Source organism: Pyxicephalus adspersus, chromosome 2 (genome assembly GCF_032062135.1).
Source record: "Pyxicephalus adspersus chromosome 2, UCB_Pads_2.0, whole genome shotgun sequence".
NCBI lineage: Eukaryota > Metazoa > Chordata > Amphibia > Anura > Pyxicephalidae > Pyxicephalus > Pyxicephalus adspersus.
Window position 1 is genome coordinate 152,765,551 of NC_092859.1, and position 25,701 is coordinate 152,791,251.

At 38.8% G+C, this 25,701-nt stretch overlaps 1 protein-coding gene across 1 annotated transcript in view; it reads left to right on the top strand.

Annotated features, from left to right (window-relative positions):
- TET3 (tet methylcytosine dioxygenase 3) overlaps positions 1 to 25,701 on the top strand; it is a 66,274-nt gene that overhangs the window by 24,285 nt on the left and 16,288 nt on the right. The window contains 1 exon segment of the mRNA XM_072402782.1: positions 8,907 to 11,340. Coding sequence (XP_072258883.1) covers positions 8,907 to 11,340 — 2,434 coding nt within the window.

Here is a 25,701-nt window from a genome sequence, read left to right on the forward strand (position 1 = left end):
AGTGTAATAAAAGCATAATGCAGCCAAGACTTTCTATATTTTTTTTTCTCTTGCACGATGACCTTTTTATTTCTGCTTTCTAGTTTGTACTCCTTTCTGGCCAGTGATGCAATGAGTTAAATAAATGTAGTTAATATCTATGAAGCTATTTGATTTGTTTGCCTCTTTAGGCTAATCCTATTCCAGCCAATCTTATTCCAGCCATGTGTCTTTCCCTACCACGTGTAGTTGTATGACAACACTCTATCCACACCCCCTGTTGGAGCTTCCCATCCATCTGAAGAGCGGAAATTTGGTAGTACAACGGAGAGCGGATAGTTTGCAGCTTTTGCCAGCGTGCGGAGAGTCTTCATTTATGGAAGCAAAATGCTTTGTCCTGCGTTTCTTAGCCTAGCAGAATATTGTAACAATACAACGTTGGGTATTTAACGCTGAAAGGCACCATGACGTTTTCAGTATATTATGTTTCTAAACTTAGATCAATACGGGGTGTATATTGAGGTCGGAATTCCGTTTGAATGTTTGCACATAGGCTATTCTTTTGTTTTCGACTTTTTCATTTTAAAAAGCTGTGTTTTTAGCTGTAACTTTTAAAGAGAATCAGATTTTTAGTTTTATATCGCCACAGAGCAACATTTGTTCCACTATCCCAACACAAACCCTGAAGATTGCATCGAGATATGAAGGCTCACTAATTTGGACCCGGCCTTCCACAATAAGTTTTTCAGTAGCCTAAAGCAAAGTTGCCCTTGCAGAAAAAGCAATTAGCAGATGTCCAATCTAAGATGAAATATTGCAGCTGATGTGATGGTTCAGAACAATGCTTGAGATCATCTGTCCGTTTAGGGGTTAACTAAATGGCAATGAGTTTGAACCAGCTATCTCGTTGTACTCAGAATGTGAGTATGGTGACTCAGAATTTGTTAAACATTAGAAGGGGAACTTTCATTTCACAAGGCCGAGTAAAGGCATAGAATATCCAGACAGTATAAGCAGATCGCTTCCCATCTGTAAGAGCCCTTCAGTGGGATTTGGGTTCCAATATTCCCAAGGAGATTGGATCTGCACATTTGTGTGGGTTTACCTCTGGATGCACATGTGTTCTCCCAAATCAGGTTAATTGGCTTCCAAACAAATTAGCCCTATTGTATTTGGAACATCAAATTGTGTACTCCTTCAGGGGTGGGGAATGATGTAATTGGATTCATCTAATATGGTAATAAGCATTATGTGACTAAAACAAATTGTACTAGAAAGATTTGCTAACCACAAATGAGACAGAGCATAAATCTGGGTGAATGCAGCCCACACACAATGTATCTTCTCTTTGTAACTAGTGAATAAGAAACATTCAGCTATCACTGATTAATTTTCCAACAACTGTGTTGTATCAATCTCCTTAAAATGTTAAAACCACCACCCAAAAGAAGTGCATCTCTTGCAAACCATGGGCACTTTACAACCAACCAAACACATTAGTCCCATAGTCACAAAGATTTAGCAGAGCACTAAAAAACCCAACCAAACAGGCTTACGATGATGGAGAAAAAATATGTATAAATGGTGAATGTTAATGGTAATCTATACATTTTTTTGCCCGATTTCAATTCTACTTAATACTGCCACTATCCCTAAGAGAGTTCAATCATAGTATCCAAAATGTATGGGACTTTAACAGCAGTCAAATATTATAAAATTGTCATATTTTATTTACATCATTTTAAAATGATATAATGATTCAGGGGAGGGTAATTACATCATAACATACATGGGCTGGATACATTGTACACATTACATATCTAGGGATTATCCGACGCGTTTCGCAGACTAGGTCCAATTACATTCCTCACATCCCTAATGTGTACAATGTATCCAGCCCATGTATGTTATGATGTTATTTAAACTCCCCTGAATCATTACATGGGGAGAGGCATGTATAATCTTCTTTTAAAATGATGTAAATAAAATATGACTTTTTTATAATATTTGACTGCCGTTAAAGTCCCATACTTTGACATTTTGGATACTATGAATGTTAACGTTCATTTTGAAACATCTGCATATGTGTGTATGTCTAATATATATCTAATCTGCATAACTAGTGTAATTACTAGCACCCTGATTTGGTATTTAAATGTCTGTCCTATCCAAAGCTGCAGCCAGTCCCTTTATTTTTCTAATTGGATCGGACTCTAGAACCCAGCCTGTGGTGGGAGGGCAGGAAACTGAACGGCGCACAGAAACCCTTCTCTGACATCAGTTAGGCTGAAGGCTAGGGTGGTTTTAGTACGTGATAGTGAACAGAAATGGAATGTTGCATTTCAAGCACGTGATAGGTTTGTACACAACAGTAGCCTTTTAAAAACAGGAAAGACTTGCTCGGCCTATATTTCATTTAAAGGCACAGTAAAATTGTACACAATATTCATTTATATTGGGAATTTTTGTACGTGCTGCATCTTTTTTGGGGATATGAAAGCAAATGTTTTCATAACAAAGGTTAGTGTGCATGTTTAATGCATTGTGCGAACACCCCTGGTAGCAACCTTATCCCTGAGGTTTAATATTGATTGCTCTACCCTGAACTATAGGTTGTGACCTAAAGACAACCCCTGAGATGCTTACACAAGTTGGTAATGCACATACAAAAGTTTGTTACCAAAAAGAAAAATGTATCATTTTATTGTCTATGAGTACATTTTAGATGCTGGATTTTCTAAAACTTCCAAATTCATAATTTGTGAATTATTTATGGGCACCTCCAGCTTCCACTTTCTCTTATCTATGTAGCATCCTACCACCTTATCAATTAGGGAAGCACCTCCTTTTCTTCCTTTCTCATAGCATAGAATTAAAAGCATCTAAAAAGGTTTAGGAAAAGTAAATATGTATTAAAAAAACACAGTTATGTTCCCGGATTGTTTTGCAGAATACACTGCATTTTTGCAATCAAACTTGGTCCCATACGCACTCCAGGACGATGAAGGAGCATTCACTTGTTGATGGCATTCCTCTTCTGTGTTTGTATGCAGTTTGTTAGGTTGACAGCACTGAGCAAAGAAGTATAAATCTGATATGCCCAGAGTACTGACCCTCCTCACCAATTCTGGGACCTATTCTGAAATGTAGCTGATGGTAATCATTACATGCAGCCACGTGATAAAGCAAGTACAACTTGCTGAATGAGCTAAAACAAATTCAATTTCTAACCAACCAAACATTAAGTTGTAATACAGTCAGTGTCTACAAATAGCGGTTATATATGTGAACAAATGACACATAGAACTGACATGGTGTTTGCATTCTAAATGAGCAAAAATGCAGATTTGAAATGTAAAAAAGTCAAATGCATTCCATGAAATTAGAATCAAATATCCCTGATTAGGTTCCAATCATCATCCACTCATCAACCTCCTTAGGGTGTATGCTACAACCTGCCTAAAATAAACCTCAGATATGGAGGGTCTGGGTGTTTTTCTTTCTTTCCTTTTCTTTCTTATTGATGTGTGTGGTGTCATCATGCCAAGATCCAGAGGGTTGTCCAAGACCTTTTTTAACCACTCTATAACCTTTGTCTGTTGGCAGTGCTTGAAATGAAGATCTTTTTTAAATATGTTGAAAAGTCAAATTTTATGTGGTGTATGTACACATTTTTGTTGTTTTATTTATATGCTTGGGGTTTAGTCCCAATCTCTAAAGTTTGAAGAAAATCGGTGTGTAATATAGACCTAGATGTGTGCAGGTTTATATTTGCATTTATTTTTTTTAACATGTTTGTATTCTTCCACCCTGGAAGGAAACTGGAAATGGGAAAAGTCTTTTATGGTTTGACTCATAACTCAGTAACCCTTTTTTATGTTGCGAAGGACTAGAATCTGTCTGCTATTTTTGATGTGCCTGTTTCTTTACTGATGACCACCTATGAAGCTTGTTGTTCTTATTATTAGCCAGTATTTATATAGCACTCACATATTACGCAGTGCTTTACAAAGTACATTGTCATGGGACTTAGCTAGGCCTGTCATAGTTGTATGTCTTTGATATAGTCTAAGAACACTTTTAGAGGGAAAGCCGAATAACCTAACTGCATGGTTTTAAAATATGGGAGGAAACCCATGCAGACACAGGGAGAACACAAACTAGCAGATAGTGTCCTGGCCAAAATTTGAACCTAGGACCTAGTGCTGTAAAAGCCAGAATGCTAGCCACTGAGCTATCCATGCTGCGTATATGGCTAAATTATTCTGAAATGGGATCAAACCTTTCCTTGTTCTTTCCAAACTCACAAGCACGCTAAGGAAAGCACTTTAAGAGCCATGATGTAGCTGCCATGTAATTGGCTGCCCAGGAGAGCAACAACCATAATATGAATGTTCAAATACCCAAAGCATTTAACCTTCCAACACACCTAAGAGGACTCCCTTATCCTATCCCTACGTATACTAAGATCTATTTCTTCAGTGTGGGGAAGATTGGTTGGTGGTCAACTGTGGGTCATCCTTTTACTGTGGTCTACTTTAGTATATTTTACCTTCGGTGTATTCTGCAACTATATTCCCTATTCTTCTAGTTGTAACCAATTTGATCCCTTTCTCTTCCTCCATCAACCGACCTGATTATAAAAAATAGCCGCACACAGCAAAATACCCATTGAGTTGGTGAATTGTAGTGTGGAGCCATCCACATGTCAAGCGTGAAGATGGTAAAGCTACTAATGGTGGCATATCTAAACTACTTTTTAAATAATCCTGTCGTAATGGCAGTTAAAAAAAAAAAAAAACTGAATGACTCTATTTACATCCTTGGGTCCTACCTGAAGATGTATATTTACTTTGTTGCCATTTATTGTACCAGTGCTTTCTGCTTTCCTTAAGCAGGTGATTCCTAAAGACTTTGATATTGTAGGAGAAAATTTCTGGATGGTGCTTCCAATGCTTTCAAATCTTCCCAGTAACAATATTATTTTTTTAGCTTTCAATGGAGTTGTTTTATAAGCTAGGAATAAACATAGGAGCAAAAATTCAAAGTGCATATACTATGTAATTTAGTCATCTTACATGCAAAGCAGTTTTATACCTGTTTACCAGAAGCTACAAAATATCTTCACCAATTTTTGTTGGGTAATGGCCAGCAGCTACAAACTATCTTCTTCTGGAGCACAGCTTTGGCCATGAGTCAAGCTCCCCATGATAGTGAGTGCTGACTGTCAAATGGTATTATTCAGGAAAAGATGGCCAGACAATGGTTGGGCCTGTAAACACAACTCGGACTTTGACAGCCTAACTTCTTCACTTGGAGAATCCGAAACCCTTGCACATCATCTCAATGATGGAATAGTTTGACATGAGGGTGTAGGTTAACTTTATTTAAATGTGTTATTTTCCTTTGGTTTGTTTGGTGAAATGATCAAGGCATTTCTATTAGCTGTAATTATTGTGGCATATGAGTACCCCAGCTATTCATACTTTGACCATGTCTTCCATAATTCTTCAATAAGTATTCCCCTAGGTCTTTTAGCTTTCATAGCCTGAGGCAGCCTGTAGCTAGCTGCCTTTGGTCCTCCATACAGTGTCTTTGTCATCCAAACAAATTTGTAATGGTATGGGTAAAGTACGAGCCTTCAACCCCGTCACTGACAGCTTGCATAAGCTATAATAGGCCCTTGTGAATACAGTTGTTGATAAATTCTTAGGGTCTTGTAGAAAGGAAAAGAACATGGAGCAGGTGGTACATAAACTGTTATTTTTTACTAGTCATGTGTCAAGGTCACCTTCAGCCTGGCAAAGATTTTAAGCCATTCTAGGTATATTCTTTGCTATGGTTATTAGTCGTTATTAGTCATGAACATGCTCATTGATTACTACGATTTACGTGGTCCTTTTCAAAACATTGCGTTGAATGAGCAGCTGCACTGAAAGTCCACAACGTAGGAACCTGTAATTCTGGCGCCCTAACGTATCCACTTAAATTCTAAGTAGATTTTGTTGCAAAAAGTATCGCACTTTGCGCAAACGAAGCTGTGCCCGGCCCCTGATTGGCAGGCGACACTACGTAGTCGTGGAAGGATGGACTCCGCTTTATCTGCCAGGGCTTCCCAGATTACATCATACAGGAAGATGGGACTAGGAGCGGGGAAAGAATGGAAGCTCTCTCTGCTTTTCCGCTTGCCCTGTGCCAGGGAGAAGTGAAACTTAAAACTAAAAGCCAGTGCTTAGAGTAGAGCAAAGAAAATGTTTGTTTTTTTGCCCTCGCCAGCACTCGTAGTGTTTGGGAAGACAGAGTTAAAATAATTGCAACCTCACCCCGCTTCTTTTAAGTGAGCGGACGCAACAAACAAGGCCACCGGGGCGAAGTAGAATGCTGCCCTTGAGTCTGCTGCTCTTTTGCTGTTGTCATTGTAGGAAAAAATATCTTCCTGATCTTCTAGCGACCATTCTATCCGTATTTTGCAGCATAGCGGTGAGCCCGTATGCTGTTTACAGAATGTACGTGTGCTGTTTGACAGGGCTAATGGCCCCTACAGCTGTTAGAAGGGGGGAGGGTGAGGTGTGTGTAGGCTGAATCTCTAAGCAGCTTCCTGCTCACCACTTCTACTCTCACATTTTTTAAAGCCCCAGGACTTCTCTTCCTTCTCGGGCTTCCCCTTTTTTTTTTTTTTCCATTTTCTTTCTTTCCTTATTTTCATCGGGATTCTTCAAATGTAAGTTTGATTGCCTTATTTATTTGTTATAAATCCCATACATTTTGCATGTATCGAGTTACACAAACGTGCAACTCGTATATATCTAAAAAGCCTAGTAGAGAAGGAGTTAAAGTGTAGATTAGTTGTTCTTATTACGCTGATAATCATGTGCTTTGTGTATGTAACCGGGTGCCTAAATTTATCTTAAGGCACGTGGGACTGATTGATGTTCTTGCAACACCTGTGTTGTTGGGTTTTAACCGGCTTTAAGCTGTCCTGAACGCTTTTCCTTTTTCTGGTTGGTGCAAATTCTCATGAGAAATGACCACAACCTTTACCCTTGGGGTTGTAGCAATGACCTCGTGTTGTACTTGAAACTCGAAATGCCGGTTTTTGTGTGATATTTTTTTTTTTAATAGAAAGTAACGTTAATTTTCTTTGGTAGGTACTTTTATTCTATATTCTAAAGCTATTTCGGAAAGGTTTGCTAAATGCAGTCGAAGCTACATTGTATAGAAACGGCTTTATTGGGATTTGCAGTGTTTCAGTGTTGAATGGATTCTTTCCAAAAGAATGATTCCTGGAACACAATGGACGGCTAGCGAGGAGAGTGTAGCTTGGATGATGTTTGAGAAGATGCAGTGTTGGACAAGCCCGGATTTCATTGTGCTTCTACACGGCAGACAAAGAGGTAGCAGATGACGGACTGTGATGGCTGATTCGGGATTTCATTGGTTTAGACAGCAAGGCTCTGTTGCTGGATAAAAATTCCATTTAACCCCATGCAGCTTCAGCAGAGGACAATAGTCCTCTGCTGATTAAAAATAGAAGTGCATACGTCTGTGTTAATTCCTTAATTTTAGTTTTTTTTTTCCATAGCACCGGATCATTTTAAATAAAGGAGAGACTGTATCTCCACCATCTAATACATCTGCTAGGTATTTCGATTTTTTTGCTAACCCATTCGGAACGAAATCTAATTTTTAACTTAACGTTACAAATATAGTTTGCCTTTTCTTTTAATATGTCTTGGGGCCTGCAGCATTATGTTTTTAGATTGTTTATAGGATGCATTTTTGCTTGATCAACTAACAGTAGTGATGAACAGTTATTCCATAATAAATGACCCGTTTGTTGGTATAAAAGCCCGTGCAGATGACCTTAGCTAAAAACAGTGATCAAATATGTTCCAACACTACATAATACAAACTCATGTGGGTACACTGTGGCATATGATCATAAGGAATAGTTTGATGACCCAACAATCAATCAACCAAGTCCATCATGCATTGGTCTTTCTATTATTGGCGCATTTTTAATTGACACGTTTTACCTGTAAAAAATAATGGCGTATTTTGTTGATCCCAGATTCCAATACAAGGTGTGTTAATGTTACAATATGCAATAAGAAATATTGTAAGTCGTTTTGTTTGCTTTCTTTTAAATATTGTCACACTGGTGATAACTCTTGGTATTTGTTAGCCATCTGCAATTTTTTTATTGTGTTGTAAAGCATTTAGGAAGCTCCAGTGAGCACTCACATCTAGCAGGATTACAGCTGTCATTGATACACAATCCTCAGTTTGTTGCCATCACAATGGATTGACACATCTTGTATCCATGTGGGCAGCTGTCTTGGTGTCTTTGAAATCTCCCTTATTGGCAGAATACATTTAAGTTAAAATAGAAGAATACTACTTCTTTTACAGCTACTAGAATACTACTTCTTTTATGATCAACATCCTTTACATAGATGATGTATTTCCTTGTCCCTAATTCCTCAGCTAACCAATCTAAACTGGAATATATTGGGTTTTGAAGACAGGAATAGTTTCTTTTAAAACCCACTATTCATAAAGTCCTGAAATACTAGTTAAGTTCACGTTCGTTTTGAAGATCTACCTAGTGCTTTTGAGTCTTTTATTGATAAATAGTCTTTATTTGATGGTTTTCTAAGTATCAGGGTAGTTGGTTTCCTTTATCTTATCTTCTCTGGGCATGGTTTATTAGGCAAATACAGGTATCCAACGTTACTCTGAAATATCAGAGGACAAAGCTGTTGCTTCTGTTCCTTAAATCTTAATCCATAATTGATATCCATAATCCATAATTGTATTATATTTTGTTCCTACGCTTTAAATTTTAGAATTGTGTATTTGTTAAACAGCAAACAATTCACTAAGAAACAATACTAATGCAATCTTTGATTTCTTTTTCTATTCAGAGTTGTTCAGAAAGCACTTCAGTTGATGGACCCGAAACAGACCAAATGGAAACAGGGCCAGTTAATCATGTTCAAGAAGGAAAGCTGAGTATAGAATGTGACCCTGGCCTGCTAAATAAGGGATGCAAAGACTTAGGAAACGGTCTTTTAATGGAACAAAATTCGTGGTTAAGCAATATCCCTATTCCTCAGAACTCTGGAGACAAATTAAATTGGGAAAACTCTCCTGTAACTAATCATGCTGCTACGAACAACAGCTCAAGTCTAGAAGATGCCAAAAACCTAGTAGCATTCTCTGCAGTAGCCGAGGCCATGTCTTATGGCGTTCCAACATCAGGGACTCCCTCACAGTTATCAGTGCAGCTATATGAAAAATTTAACAATGAGTTGAACAGAGAAAGCTCTGGCCTATCTGTAAGCAAACCTCCAGATTGTCAAGATGATTTAAAGACTCTAAAGACAGCTCTGGACCTCGCAAAACATGGTGTTAAGCCACCTAATTGTAACTGTGATGGGCCAGAATGTCCAGATTACTTAGAATGGTTAGAGAATAAGATCAAAGATCATCCAGATAGCTCATCCAACCTCCTGAGTCACATTGGTAGGGAAATATTAGATAATTCTTATCATAAAGATCAGGTGCTTGCCCTTGAAAACAAAACTGCAAAATGTACATCTGGCTCTCTTCCCTTTTCTCAGAATGCACTGAGTATTGCAAACGAGAAGAACATTAGTCTCCAAACTGCAATTGCAATTGAAGCCCTTACACAACTCTCCTCTGCACTTCCACAGTCAAACACCGATTCTCCCAATGGCTCATCCCAAACCTCTGTAGCCAACCATGGACATCAAACATATTTTTCATCTGCTAGGAATGACCAAGGTCATGGCTTACCAATATCCTGCAATGAACTATATCAAAATCAACAGTACACTGGTAAAAATGCACTTCCAATGTCACAACCTTCAAGGCATACTTCTTGGGAACAAACCAAAAAGGCAAGTTTTCAAGAAGGCCAATACATTCCAGAAAATCTCCTCTCTCACAGTTCCCCTGCACTGCAGAGTCAGAACTCAACCCCTCAAAAGTCAGAGTTCATGCAGCAGTGGGTTCAAACCCCAGAGCAATTAAAAAGCCCTTCAGATCCCATGTCTGGGTTAAAACAGTTGCTTGGAAATGCAGATGATTATATTAAGTCAGTGTTTAAAGGGCCCGAATCCTTACCCACCAAAGTTAAAAAGGCAAGACAAAGCTCTGTAAAAAAAGAACCACCAGAAATGTACAAAATGTCACCAAATCAACAGCAGCTGTCTCCATTTTTTCAAGAAACAGATTTCCATAGGACTGCTCAGGCAGCACTCCAGCAACATCTTCATCATAAACGCAACCTCTTCTTAGATTCTAAAAATACGCAGGAAGGTTCACAAGAACATCCATCTTGGTGGGTCCCAAATTCACAACAAGTTCCAAAGACCACAGATAAATCCATTAAGGAGAGAAAAAAAAGAGGGCAGTCACCTTCAAATAAAAAAGCAGAGCAGAAAGTTAAGCCTCCACGTAAGCAAATACAAATTAAAAAACCTAGACAAAAAGATGGGCAGCCTGTGTTCATGCCTATGAACCAAATCAACATAGAAGATTTTCGCCGTGCTCCGAGTGTAGAGCCCCAGCCAAAACAAAATGATGATCAGTCTTTTCCTAACCTTGATAACCAATATAATTTAAACACTCAGGAAATGTGCACTGTAAGTCAAGGTGAGGGACAAGGCAATGGTTTATCCCATGCTGCTTCGCGAACTAACGAATTTGGTCAAAAAGATTCATGTACCCGATCTTCTATGGATGACACTAGCTCTAGCTCTGGACAAGGTGACTCGATGGATCCGCAGACAAGAACAGGTCAAACTTCTGCTCAGAATGAACTTATTGATGATAAATTTGAAGATCTAATTAGGCAATTTGAAGCTGAATTTGGTGAAGAGTTTCCACTCCCTGGTGCAGAAATGACGTCTCAAAATGGTGAAGGTCCACCAAAACCAGCAATGGAGTTACAATCAAAACCTCCAATTCCTTCACAAATGTTACCAGCTGACAACACAACGGGCTCGCACACTCATTCTGATCCAGCACGTTCTAACATATCTCTACGACAGGAGATGTCCGATAACTTTGAGAACCTGTTCTCCTCAAAATCTCCTAAAAAGATTAAAATTGAATCTTCTGGTGCTATTACAGTGGTTTCCACCACTTGCTTTTACTCAGAGGAAAATCAACAGCTTGATGGAACTCCTACAAAAAGCGATCTGCCTTTTAATCCTACGCTTGCTGGGTTTCTAGAATCCCCATTGAATTATCTGACCTCACCAACCAAGAGCTTACTGGACACTCCAGCTAAAAGAGCTCAGGCTGAATTTCCAACTTGTACATGTGTGGGTAAGTTCAAATTTACAGTGACTATTTGTAAAGTAGTCCATACATAAAATTGCATACATCACGTCATGTCTATAAAGTGTGCCTTATATTTTGTGTTTTTTTTATTTGATACAATGCTTTTGTTACTTGGGTAAATTGGGATTATCCTGGTATGAAAATCAGGCGTGCAGAAAAATGTATGTGCTATTCAGGAAGAAAATTTTTGTCAGCCAAAGATCCTGTGACCTTAGGCTGCATACACACATTCAATAATTGTCGTTGGAAAGGATTTTTCACAATCCTTTTTAACGACTAAAGACTGAACGAGCCATGTACATGCAGCGCCGTTCTGCTCTATGGAGAGGGGATGGGGAGAACAACGGAGCGGCACCCCGCTGCGCTCTCACCTTCCCTTCCATTTTAATCATTCGCCGTTCGCGGATCCGCCAGGACAGACCCATGAACGAAGCGCGATGTACACACGCCAGATTCTCGACCAATATCAGCCCTGAGGCAAATATTGGAGGGGAATCATCTGATGTGTGTACATAGCCTTAATGGCATAACCTTGGACAGTTCAAGGTTTTTATCATACCCAACAACATTTTTTTTGCAAAAATTATATAGGATGTTCAACAAAATTGATAACAGTAACACATCAAGAACAAAAAATACAACAGGCGCAACACTGGAATGCCATAGAATGGTGAGTTGATATTCTGTAAGGTGAAATAGGAACCCTGCATACAAAATATGACGGATAGCTATTGGGTGTAAGGGAATTAGCAAAGTTCATGTTTGATTGCAGAGAGAGAGTCCTGTTTGGGTTCTGGGTCCTCTTAGGTCATATATAACAACCTTTCCGGGGTCCGAGAATATTTAAAACCCATTGTATATTTTGCCAGACATTGGAGATAGTCTCCATTTAAATTTTTAGGAACCACCTAAAAAGAGAAGTTAAAGAATGCTACAAAGTATATAACATTTGTGTTGTAGGCAGGACACAATTTACACTTATCCTTGTGACAATCTTTGCTGGAAATGTTGCTGACTACTTCTATTTTAAAAATGCATAGCGGTTAGATCTATGCAGACAACAGGAATGCAAAGGTGAATCAAGCTATAACTCTATCCAAAGGGGACACCACGAAGGCAACTCTCAATTAGACATTGTTTACCTCCTACAATATTATATCGATACATTGTTGAGTAGTTTTTAAATCCTTTTACCACACCTGGAAAAATATATTATGAAATAGATAGGTACTTTCCAGTACTGGGCTTTTACTTTAGTTTTTCCCCACATGTTTATCTTGGAACTGTATAAACAACCCAACACCTAAATGGTTTCCCAGATATGAGTGGTCGAAAAGGCTTTACTTGCTAAATAAGTGGATGTAAAATAAAACCACTACTATGTTTTCCTTTAATCAAGATAGATATGATATATCATAAACCTTGCACAGTGTATGGCAGGCCTGATGTCTACATTGCACCCTTATGGTATTTGCATTTTACCCAGAACCTTTGTGTTATGGTGGTCACTTCAGAAGAGAAGAAATCTTAGTTTCCATTTATAAAACCAGCAGGGAGATCAGATATTCTTATTGTTGCATTCTGTAGCATATCTTTTCTTTGTAAATCATTGCTACAAACTCGTAGAAGTGAATTTAATAGTTAAATGTTCTCAGAATAGTCCATTTTTTGTTTCCGTTCCCCCACTTTCCTCATGGGACTAGTGAGTTCCTGCTATCCTGCACCATGTAGAGGACTTTGGGAGGAAATTCCCACCCGCCCTTGCAGCAAAATATTAAACTAAAAATATACACTTCCCAACATGTGTAGGTTTTGGGTACATACATGCAAGCAAGGAACAACACGCAAGAGTGTCTCTTGTTAATTTCAAAGTACAGTATATAAGAATAATTGCAAAGGATATTGTTCCAAAACTTCCCAAAAACAAAAAAGCTCCATCAAAGTGATGAAACATCATCATATGTTTAATATTATCCTACCAGCAGTATTTCTACAACCACTTGCAAAATAAAAACAGATCCATTACACTAAAGCCCAAAGGTTGGTCTTATTGATCCCATGCACTGCTTTTATGCAGATGTTAAGTGGTACATCACCGCTTCCCCAGTTATTATTTTATATTTCCTGATCTGCTTGGTCCATGGTATTCTGAGATACTTCAGCGCTACATTGAAGAATTATGTTACCTAAAGCTGCAGGTTGCTCAGTATAATGAATACAAAAACATGGCTTAAAATGTCATAATAAAAACAAGCATCGTTGCCATTTTATGGCCAGTGAAGAGTTCTGGATCAACCTAAAGTGAAATATTTAGTATGCAGCACATAACTTCTTTGAAAGTTTTTTCATTACACAGCTATGCTTGGTATTTATGTTCGCACAGATAAAATCAGCCCAGGAAAGTGAGGGATTGAGGGTAGGAGAAGTCGACACAAAGAGAGAACATAAACATTTGTCTCACGTTTGCTGTGTTCTATTATGTTTGCTAAGTGAGTCTTACACTCCAAGTTTGTGGGTTGCTTTTTAGATTTTGCATGCTTGTTTTAACCAGTTTACAAAAAAGCAAAGATGAAAATGCATTGCAGCCAGTGGCAAATTAAACTTATCTGACTGCAAGTAACTTAAATCTGGTTGGTTACCCAAAGTTATTGTTCTTGGCCTTATAATATTTCGTTTTGATTCACTTGAACTAGTGTCTGCCAATTGTGAATAGAGAATATTATAAAGTCACTTGGACGCTCTTGGCTACTGTACCACGAACCAGGAATTCTTCCAAGGGTTAATCACCCGCCAGCTCCCGTTGCGTATCACTGGTTGGCGTCTACGTTGCTTAGCAATATACGCCACCCCTCTACCACACATTTTTCAATCGTGCTCAAAGGGTGAACAGCTGTGTGGTGACTCCACACCAGGAGTAAAATGCATCATTGTGAAAGACTTCATGCATTTAACAATAAAGGTGTTACACACAAAGGCTCCAATGTATTCCCGTGAAAAAAAAATGCACAAGCTAATTGGAATGCTTGTGGCGAAAGTCGTTTTTATCTTCTACTTCTTAAAGACATATGACTAATATATTAATTTTTGGTGGTAAGCTGTCCCATTCCTTAGCTACTCATATTTAAGTCACAAAAAGTCTCTTGGCTCATGCTGTTATTTCCTCAGTGCGTTTTTATGCACAATTTCTTCAAGAAGTCCTCGTCAGACATTTGGAAATCTTGTGGTCACTGTAACGGTAATGTTCCGTTTTGCTGTAGTGTCGTAGGAGCATGCCTTTTCCTTGTACCTTATAGAGAACTCACCCAGATGTGTGCAGGAAATAAAAGAAGTAAACCTTCTTTCTTGAGTAGTACAATGCTTGAAGAAGCAAATAAATCTGAAACGGCAGAAAGTTCATTATATGAGAACTATACTTTAGTTTAACTATTACCTGACTACTAAGTATAGCGGTTGTCTTTTGATTTTAAGACTTAACTGACCTAGCTCAGTTGGCTCCTGTCATCATAATGTCAAAGCTCCTGATCTGCAAACTTGTTCCAGACGAGTGCATGACAGATAGGTAATCAGCATGTTCAGAAGGACGGATCTGCAATATGATTATTTATATAACTAAGATGTTAGTAGCAGATATAATTGTGGGTGCATTTGGTGGTCACTAGAAGCATTCTACAAATATAAAAAGGCACAAACCTAGCCTATACATATAAACATATATTAGAGGTAAAAGGTAAGTGCTGAAGTTACACAGTCCTGGGAAAGAGCACGCCATCCCCACTACATACCTGGAGACAGGATTTAGCTTTAGAGCTTGGCACTCATGGCAGTGGAGGCGCTAAGGGTGCTGTGTGGGTTTAAAAATCTGGTGCCAGTTACTGGATATAAAAGTGGTTGTTGCAAGACATCATGTGGTTCTGAAGCACAGCACATGCTTCTGAATCCACGTACAAGCCCCAATCGCCCCTGAGACCTCTCTCCTCCTGCCTCCACTTGAAGACATGTAGTTTCCACAATATAGGATCTATTGCCCTTCCTACTATGGGTGGCACACAAATGACCCTCCCATCTGGATTTAAAGATTAAAGGAAATGCAGTGTGCAAACACATTTGACTCCAAAAACAAATGTTTTCATTCATCATATTGCCAATATACACTGTTTGCTTTCACTTAACAACCTGATTGCTATTGTGGGTAACTGTGTGGATTGAACATTTAGCTTAGCAAAGACATTAGTCTAGTTAGTAGAGATAAATTGGGGTCGTTCAAAGGTTGTGATGTAGGGTAACTGGTACTTTCTGTTTGGGGTATAGCTGTCTATCCTTGGTAATGAATTGTAAGTGGGCACTGTATTGGTCATGTGATCCACCAAAGGGACTTAGTATGCAAATATTAAGTACATATATATATATATATATATATATATATATATGCACTAACCAGTTACATTTTTAGGTCAAGCTTTCAATAGCTCTGCATTTCCTTCTTCTTGGACCGAGAAAAAGGGGGAATAGACCCCCTGCAAGTTTGTCTTGAAAACATAACTGTTTATGGGTAAAAAAAGTTTCATGGACAGTTCATAATTTTGTTGGCGCTCATAAACAAAAGCCTCTACACTGAGGTTTCAGTTACTTTTACAATTTTGGCCTGGTCATTTTTGTCAAACTGCCAAACACATAACATTCCATAGATTCCTGTTTCTGTTTTTTTCTCTCTTCTATGCACCATTTAAATTGCTTGTTGTGACACACCCTCATGTCGAGTTGCTGGAGGAAGTGTTCGGGTTTCAGTCTGACTACAGCATGGAAGTTAGGGGGTTATTTACAATCAAACTGCAAAGCTGCAGAAACCCAGAGCCTTCCATTGCACGATATTGTGGTAGAATCTGTGCAGCATTTCCCCCAGTGAGCCTTCTCTAAGGAAAAGGCAAAGAGTGATATTCACAGGCGATGTGGGTAGCCCAGCAAAATACTGATTACCACATCGGTCCTTGGTGCAGGAAGAAATTTGTCTTAGAATCTCTTTAATGCTCATCAGGCCCCGAAATGAAAACATCATCCAGAGCCCATGAATGTACTTTACTACACTACTATACATTAAAACTAATTCATGTTGGGGAAACTGGTATAACTTAGGCGCAAAATGTTTGTGGGGTATCAATGCATCAAGTGTGAGACCTGTAAAGTAAGGGCAAGAGTACACAATGCCTCTTGATAATCTGAAGATTTCCAATGGGAGATGTAGATGCCCATCTCCTATTTTTCTTAGTGCTCCCCTGGCTGCCTTATTTTTAAAGACACGGGACAAGCATGCAACCAGTAGAGAGATTCCTGAACTGCTTCGGCTACGACCACATGCTAGATACGCGCCGTGTACCTCAGTCCCTGATGTTCATTGATCTGTCTTAGTAGATCAACGAACATTCAAGCGGGGGTGGCCAAAAGTTGCCCTTGGCTTGTCCCAAAATTTTCCTATCTATGGATCTGAGAGGTGTGTGTATAGCAGTCCTTCCATCTACTATCACTGAAAATGATAAGGAAAGATTTCCAGCGATATTATTTTAATGCAGTATTTCTCAAACAGGGTTCCTCCAAAGGTTGCTAGGGGTTCCTTAAGCAATGAGCAGTTGCCGACTCTCAGGTCAGTTACCAATAACACCAATGATCTTTTTGGCTGGCCGTTAGGATGGCAGCGTTCCCACTGATCTGCAATGTAAGAAGCAATCTTCCCAAAGACCACTCAGCCAAAATACTGTAAGCTGTGGATATAGTAATTATAGGAGGGGTTCCCTGAATACCAGAAAGTTATTTCAATGGTTCCCCCATGTTAAAAGGTCGAGAATCACTGTTTTAACGTGTGCAATGTCCTACTTCCAGGTCGGTGACATAAGCTTTCTGTACATCAATCCTCATTCAATGCAGCAGTCCATTCATATATAAATTGCTTTTACATTTGATCAACCCAAGTTTAGATCCAACAGAACCTCAATTTGTGAGGTCAGAAAACTTCCAATGATCTCTTGCTCAAGTTTGATCAAATTTTAAAGCATGAACTCATTCACCTATCTTCACTTTGATTACGAAGAAGTCATTTAAGCTAAAGTTGTTTTGAACAAAATTAGTATATTAGTATTATTCCAATGTATCCTTATGCCAGCCATGAAACCTATACAGTACAATCAGTGAGCAGCCCTTGCTAATTCTGCTAACACGGGTAAACCTCCGAAAATTGTCTTCCATTTTGCAGACTGTGTTGTAACGGTTGATATTACCATGTAGTATAAATTACTTTCTCTGTGTCCCACAGTATGCTGAGATTGATTCACTACCCAAAAAATATAAGCTTTGAGCAGTGTTGATTGCATTGGATACCTCTCACAGTTCATTCTGAGTTCATAACAGATTTCTCAGCACTACATAAAAAACAGAAAACAGCAATTTGTTTTTTTGGAAGAAATTTGAAAAAAAATTAACCTTGTTTGTTTAAAATACTATTCATTGACCTTTTCCCGACTTTACTGCTACTGTTAAGACCAGCAAACCACAAAACAGGATAAAGGGCAATAAGGAAATTGTTCCTTCTGGAAGAAGTGGGAATTATATGCGCTGCCTGTTCTTGGGTCGGCCATTATTCAAGGACTGATAAGGATTTGTCAGCAAGATTAAACTTGGGTGTGTTGTGCAGCACTATGAATACTATGGGTTGCTCCAAGGTTCAACAGTTCACTGAGCTGCTGGTTTAAATCCCAAGCACTAAATTAAACAGGGCTGTCTGCTGCTCTGGTAGTAAGGTGAAAGGTCAGGCTGGTTTGAAGTAGTCAAGCCAAGTCCATCAGTCATACCTTTCTTCAAAGGCACAAATGTGTATCTGACACAATACGTCACATTGCTGTAGTACACCAATTCTACTATGGTGTTATTGCTATGTGTGCTTTATTTACTATATAGCTCTGGCGTGTTATGTGCAGTGCTTTACAAAGTCCATTGTCATATTACTAACAGTTCCTCAAAGGGGGTTCACAATCTGATGTCCTTACCATAGTCTTAAACATTAACACTGTCTAAGGTCAATTTGGGGGGAAGCTATTTAATTCAGGGTTTTTTTTACCATGGTTTGGTGGAACCTTAGGGTTCCTCCAGGGGTTGCTAGAGGTTTCCTTCAGCTAAGAGCAATATGTCCTCTCAGGTCGGTTTGCCTGCCACCAATGATCTTTTAGGGTATCTGTAAGGGTGACGTTCTTCCCAATGGCCACCAATGTAAGGGAAATTCTTCCCACTGACCACCACACCAAAGTAATATGAGCTGTGGATAAAGTAATTATACCCTGAAGACCTGGAAGTTATTTCACGAGGTTCAACCATGTTACAAAGGTAAAAAAACACAGGTTTCCTCCCATATTCCAAACACATGCAGTTTGGGTAAATCAAAGTGCTCAGAGGAAATCCACACAAACAAAGGAGAACATATAAACTCCATGCAGATAGTGTCCTGCCCAAGTTTTGAACCTGTGACCCAGCGCTCCAAAGGCCAGAATGCTAACCACTGAACCGACCATACTGCCACCAAACATTTAATAAGTTAATATGACACCCTTGATAATGAAATACATAGTAAAGTATGAGTAATAGTAAAGTAAAGTAAGAGTAAATATGTCCTGTGTTGTACTACAACAGTTATAAAATTTTTATTTTGAACTAAGTCTAAATCAAACAAGCCATATTCCTAAAGCAATTGTGTTAATTTGTGTAAATTGCAGCTTCTACAAACAAGTTTTACACATTGTTCTAAATACATCCAGTATATATGAGTTGCCTTAAAGAGTGGGTGCTGATTTCACTCTAAGGGTTTCTTAGCTAGGCATGCCGAAGAAGGAAGACCCATTGGCTCATTAGGCCCAATTAGCTTGGATTCCTTGTATGCTTGGCCAATATTCGTAATATTTTAGTACTAAAGGAGTCATTCAATAAGCAAAGAAATTGGCACCACTCAATGACCATGGTTACATTAATTTGCAATAAAGCTGATCTTTCATCCCGTTATCATCCAAAATGGTGTTCATATGAGGTCTGTTGGTATATGATGTATCAATAAAACCTTCCCTCTGGAGAAGGTCTGGATGTGTTCATTTTACAGCTGTTTTTACTAACTGCATGGCCAATTAGACATCCTATTCCATCAGCTGAGTCAACATTTCCTCCCGTGCCCCAGATAAGTACCCGTAGGTGCAGGAAACCAGTGCTGGTGCAAACCCATGGGATGAATTGTGTAAGGATGCAAACAAGGTCACCTTCCTGAAGGACAAGCATGTGCCTAGAGCAACTTGCAATTTTCTAATGATAATAAAACAAACCTATATGATATTCTCTAAGCTTTCTTGAAAGGGAGGAAGTGCTGTTTTTGTTGTTTAACATTTGCTTGGAACATTGGGGTCTTCACTTGTACTTCTGGGTAGGAACATTGATGAACAAATTGCTACTAGGGCCATGCTGGGCAGACTATCTTAGCAGAAATATAGGGGCAGAATTATTATGTTTCTATACCATAATGATTCTGTAAATTTGTGTCAAGATGGTCTGCCCAGCATGGCCTTGTTATTAACTTGTTCAACAATGTTGGTTATATCATTTTCCACTAAAACCCTGCATGGTTTGGGATGCTATTTAGCCCCTGTGATCTATAGAAATGACTAGGGTAATGGGAAACATATATGTCATGCCATGTGAAAACATTGGCAATGCAGAAATATGAGAACATTACTGACTTGTTGGGGGTTTATAAGATTTTTCTGGATCCCATTTTGTCTGATAACTACTACTCCCTATATGGCCCATCAAAGGAAAGTTCATCCACCAAAAACAAGTAAGGAAGAAGGGTCAATTAAAAAAAAAAAATCATTGTATCTTAAAAATTATTACCCAGTCCAGACTGTATGCAGGGACACTAAATCTATGAGTTTTCAGCAGGTATAAACGTTACAATAAATCTACGCCTGGCTATTTCCTGCCTGCATTTCCACTGTGTACATTCCCTTTGGCTGCCTCCACATTCCAGAGCTGCCATTTCATAAACTGATTATTTTACCCATTATTAAAAAAAAACATCTATACTACTCTTGAAATTGTGTGACAAATGTTGAATTTAGGTGACGCTACCATTCACAGGTCCTAATACTTGAAATTCCTAAAATCTCATCTCATTGTCCTGGGTTCAGCAGCTCTTTGCACTGTGCCAATATTAAAATATATAGTCAGAGTGCATTCACACACACTTATTTTACTATAACACAATTAGTGCTGTGTGTTTCATTAATGCACATTTATTGAAATGGCCAATTTACTTTTAGTGGACTGCCAATGTACCCTAAGCTGGTGTGCTGCGGCGCGGGTGTGTCGCCTTGGTCTATCAGGATGCTATTCCAAATCATTGGTACTGCATTGGTATGTGCATTACCACACGGCATGGATGTAACCTACTTGTACCCAAATCAATTAAGCCACTTTCATACTGTTGTCAGCAAATACATCACAACATACGTTTAACAGGCCTGCATCATTTATGTAACCACAGCACAACCCAAGGTACAGATGCTTCATGCACATAGATAGAACTACAATGCACTTTACAATGGCCTTTTGAATCAAGCCTAAAACGTAGGCAGGAGTTTGTCTGGTTTTCTCATTCCAAAGAAGCAAAGGCAACTAAAACCTTCTAACATGAAACTCTGCACATTGAGATCAGCTGTGTTCCTAAGGGCTCTTTCACACCCATGGCGTGAAACCACACAGTTGGCAGCTGCAGGAGAGGCAAACCACACTTTGGCGCAAATCTTCAAACAACAACCCCACAGTCAAAGGTGATTTGTTACGTTTGGGAACTGAGCTGCAATCTAACGCATCTGTGTGCAAAAAAAATGGCAACATTTTGGCTCACTAATGGCCCTAAGGCTACGAGCATCCATGGGTGGGTTCGACAACTAAATCCAACACTGGTACTAGTTTGCCAAAACACTATGAGGCCTATTTTTTTAAGAAGTGACCCCCTAGATAACAGACGATCCTGTTCTCCATTAATGCAAAGCTGCAAATATTTGGAGATGTGTGATCCGATTTTCTATAGCATTTATCCGGAATTGGTGATTAGAAGCCTCGTTCACTTGGAAAGGGTAACCAATCACTATATGTTCTAGCCACGATCACCACACGGTGAGCTTTCTACAAACGTACATGGTAGCCACTGCTGCAGTGGTGATCAGTGTTTGAAACAAGCCCCCATGATCCTCATATGGCATTTACCACTTTTCAAGTGGTGAAAACTATCTGTTGGTCATGCTGAGATAACCTTTTGATACAATGGAACAGTCAAATCCAAAAGTGGTGTTTATAATAAAAGATGCAACCGGTGTCGATAGGGCAAACAGAAAAATAGTGTTGTTTGTGCGTAAATAGAATTTTTAAGGTGGATGACCTTTTCGCCTCTTTACCAATAGGCTGCTATGCGTGTCATTCATGCAAATGTTTTAGTTCTGTACAGAGGATGAAAGTGGTTAGTAAAACTCATTTTTCTCCTTTGCACTCTCCTGGTATAGTTTACCCTTGAACTTGAGCTAATGCTGCTGTAAATGACTGCATGAAGGGTGTGACTGTGTGTGTAAAACCATCCGTGACCGGATTTCTTCCCAGGAATGCTGCAGTATAGACATCTGCTCTGTGTAAGACATTCTTCTAGCAGGGGATCAGCATGAGATATATTGAAATTGCTGTTCTTTGCTTTACTGTATCATGCATCATTGTGATCCCCTCTACAGAAACAGAAGAAAAAAAAACAGAAGCTTACCATTCCTTATTATGTCACCTTAATCATTGCCTGAATTTTTACCTATATTCTAGGACATGCAATTACTTTAGATCCTACTTATTGCAATAAAGATTCTAAAGTGCAATAATCCTGCCTTTCAAGCAGCAGGTTCAACTGTGAGAAAAAAGTTGCAGCTATAAAATATTGCTATACAACATTATTGATCCCTGCCAATGGTTGTCACCCTACTTACTATAAACTAAAGGAAATGTTTGTGGTTTGTTGGGTTCATACTTTAAGAAAACATTAAATTCTCCTCAATGGATTCCTGCCGCATAAGAGTTAATTTACAAAATAAGCACCTTCCAAAATCTTGTACAGATACAGGTCAACAGCAAAAATCAAATCTTGCATATATTTTTCAACACTGTCTTAATAAGGTGTTTGTGATTAATACCCAAATGTAACTGTGACACCAACACAGGAGCACATTGTCTTCTACAATGCAAAGTCAGTAAACCCAAAGAACCATAGTGCAATGCACGTCATTGGACCCAGCGCACGGAACCTTGTTAGAGGGAACAGCAAGTCCCCTTTTCTCCTGTTATATACCACTTAACGGTGCTAAAAATTGTTCCCCATCTTACAGGGGTATCTGGTATAGTGTGCTATGAAGGAGCTTGTATTTATTCAATTATAAGAGGGACAGCTAGTGACATGACTATGGACGTTGTGAAGCGGGGTGTAATATGTCGGCGTTATATAAATACTGTGTAATAATAAGGCAACCTACACTATATGCAAGCAGCACAGGAACCTCAAAGCAGAGCTCCACATCGGCAGGGTGCCCGCTCAGCCTGTTATCAGGCAAAGCCAGTCCAAGCAGAAAAGAAAAGCTGCACTTCCAGGCCCTTGCTTCAAATACATCTATTTTAAATCCGAGTGGAAAATAGAACCTACCAAATCTCTGATGTGTATGACGGTCACACATGAAACAAGTCGGAAGCTCTGTGGGTTCTTCTTTTTTCTTGGATGATAAACCATGTATAATCCCGATCACTAAATCTTATATAAAGTTTAACATGTCAGTGTCATTTCAAGTCATTTTAAATCGCTTATTAAATAAGACCTGGTTAAGGGTCTTAGGAGGGTCTTAGTTCAGATATTTCCTGGGTGACAATGTTATGCAATATGACAAGGGTCACTATAGTCATCATCAGCCTTCTTTAAGAAATACATCGCTGAATTGTATGCATGTAGACAGGACATGCTGCAAGGAAGCTAGAGGAGATTAGCGTCTCTTAGATGCAAAAGAAAAGACCCTGAAACTGGAGTTTTATTAAAATGACAATTGTTTCTAATATACAGTGCTTTAACAAATTAATTGCCTTGGTTGGACATTATGGTAACCCAGCCAGCGACGTCAATCTGGTGGGATCGCCATGTACAAGCATTCCTTTTACAGTGCTATTTGTAATATTCCTTCTCCATATTCCATTTATGAAATACAGAGAATAGAATGAGAACTGCATAGAATTTTATCACAAAGTTTTGCAGATATGCAGAAGAGCCTTTCTTGAGCAGAGGTACATTGTAAGAAATAACTCCCCTACATAATCAGTATATTCAGCTATTCCTGTGCACATGCTTATACCAATGCAGACTATTTACTACACATGGGAGTTTGTAATATAACTTGACTTGATTTTTAATGGCTATATTGGATTATTGATCCAGATAAATTTATGGGGGACACTTTGTTTTAAAATGGTTTCTTGAACACCAGGATTCGGTAACAGATTCTATACATATAAGCAGCCTAAAAATGAGATTGACCATCCTGGAACCTGCATTGAGCATGAGTATGTCCAAGTAAAAAACGTATTAAATAAAACTCTATCAACAAGAAGGGAGAAAAGAAATCGGAAATTCATTTTTACCAGAAAACGTGTATTGGATTGAGTTTGCAGCGATAGTGATAGTTGGGACGTATTAATTTGATATCAATATGGAATTCTGAGCTGGAGTGCCCAAGGTTTGCAGGGCCAAAAATCAAAAGTCTGGTTGCCATTTTTATATTGATATAATTATAAAAGCTTTTCTTCCCTGGAAATCAAGATCTCCAACATAGCAAACATATGTACTACAAATACAGTAAAATATATTCAGAATCTCCAGCAAAGGAATCAGAAACTCCACTTGTTTTTTAAATAATGTACTTGATCTATACACTTACATTGCAGATATTCTGCATTTGCTGCTTTAGAAAAGTGGCTAGTGGCAAATGTGGTTGTCACAGTGTTTTATTAAAAACGCCACTGATTTTTACTATTTCCTATAGGGATCACAACTATCGATGCAATAATCCTATAGGCATTTAGCTGGCCATCGCTTCATAAATCCGCTGGCACTAGTAAAAGTGAAATAGTAAGATTAATAATTTATAAAAGCAATAGCTAATCGTCACTTTAAATGAAGCGATAACAATACAGCCTTTATTAGCAATTTGATAGATCACCAATTATAAAATGTACCCCTAGGAATGTCCAGGGTCGTCTCCCGAGATTCCAGTCACCTTTATATTTCATAAGACCTGACACGGTGCTTCTGCTCAGCACAACTCTCTAAACTAGAAAAATAAAAAAGGATATAAAGCTCTCAGTATGAACGGGATCAATTCAAGGACAATCTGCACAGAAACATCCATGATCAATAACTCATTAAGAAAATTCTGTAGATTCCAGAGGGGAAAATCAATTATGCATCGTCTGAGTAATTTTAGCTTGAGGCTCTTGTTACTAAGGCCATGGGGTATGAGGGGGCAGCACCGAAGCAAAACACTTTTTTCCTTTTCATCCACCCTTGGACACATGATTTTGTGCGATGTCAAAACCAACTGGGAGGCTGCAAAAGCTGCACAGAGAAGTCACAAGATTCTGTTTTACAGGGAGCCTCCTATGTTAGTTCTGGGTTCATGGATTGTGCAGGACAAATGCACAAATAGCACAGATTTCTGGCTTTTTGAGTGATAATAATCATATAAAACATTTGAATAGGTGATTTTTTTGGCCAAGGTAGTAGGAGACCACACATATTATGCATTTTGAGGCTGAAAAAGCAATAACGAGATAAAATATACATAACTTTGGTATGTCATCAATAATAAACAAGAGTGTAAATACACTTTTCCATTCAATGCTTACTACACACCCGTCATAAATAATTGCCTGTGACAGTTTTAGAGCAATGGCTGTGCAAACAGGATGCTTGGCTTTTTTGCAGCCAGTACTGTTTTATGGAAGGGGGGAGGGCAAAGCATTGCATTAGTATACAGTAGAATAACAAAAGGGGTCGTTAGCGGATGGTTGTTAGTAATCCAACAACTGATAACTGATGACCTCCCCAATAAAGTCAGAGGACACCTGCACACCCTCTTGGTTGTAGATGGAGCCAGTTATGGGGAGAAATCTAGAGCAGCGGTCGCCAACCAGTGGTCTGTGAGAAAAGTTTGGTGGTCCACAAAAAAATGTGGACATTATTTGCAAATTTTTTGTTTT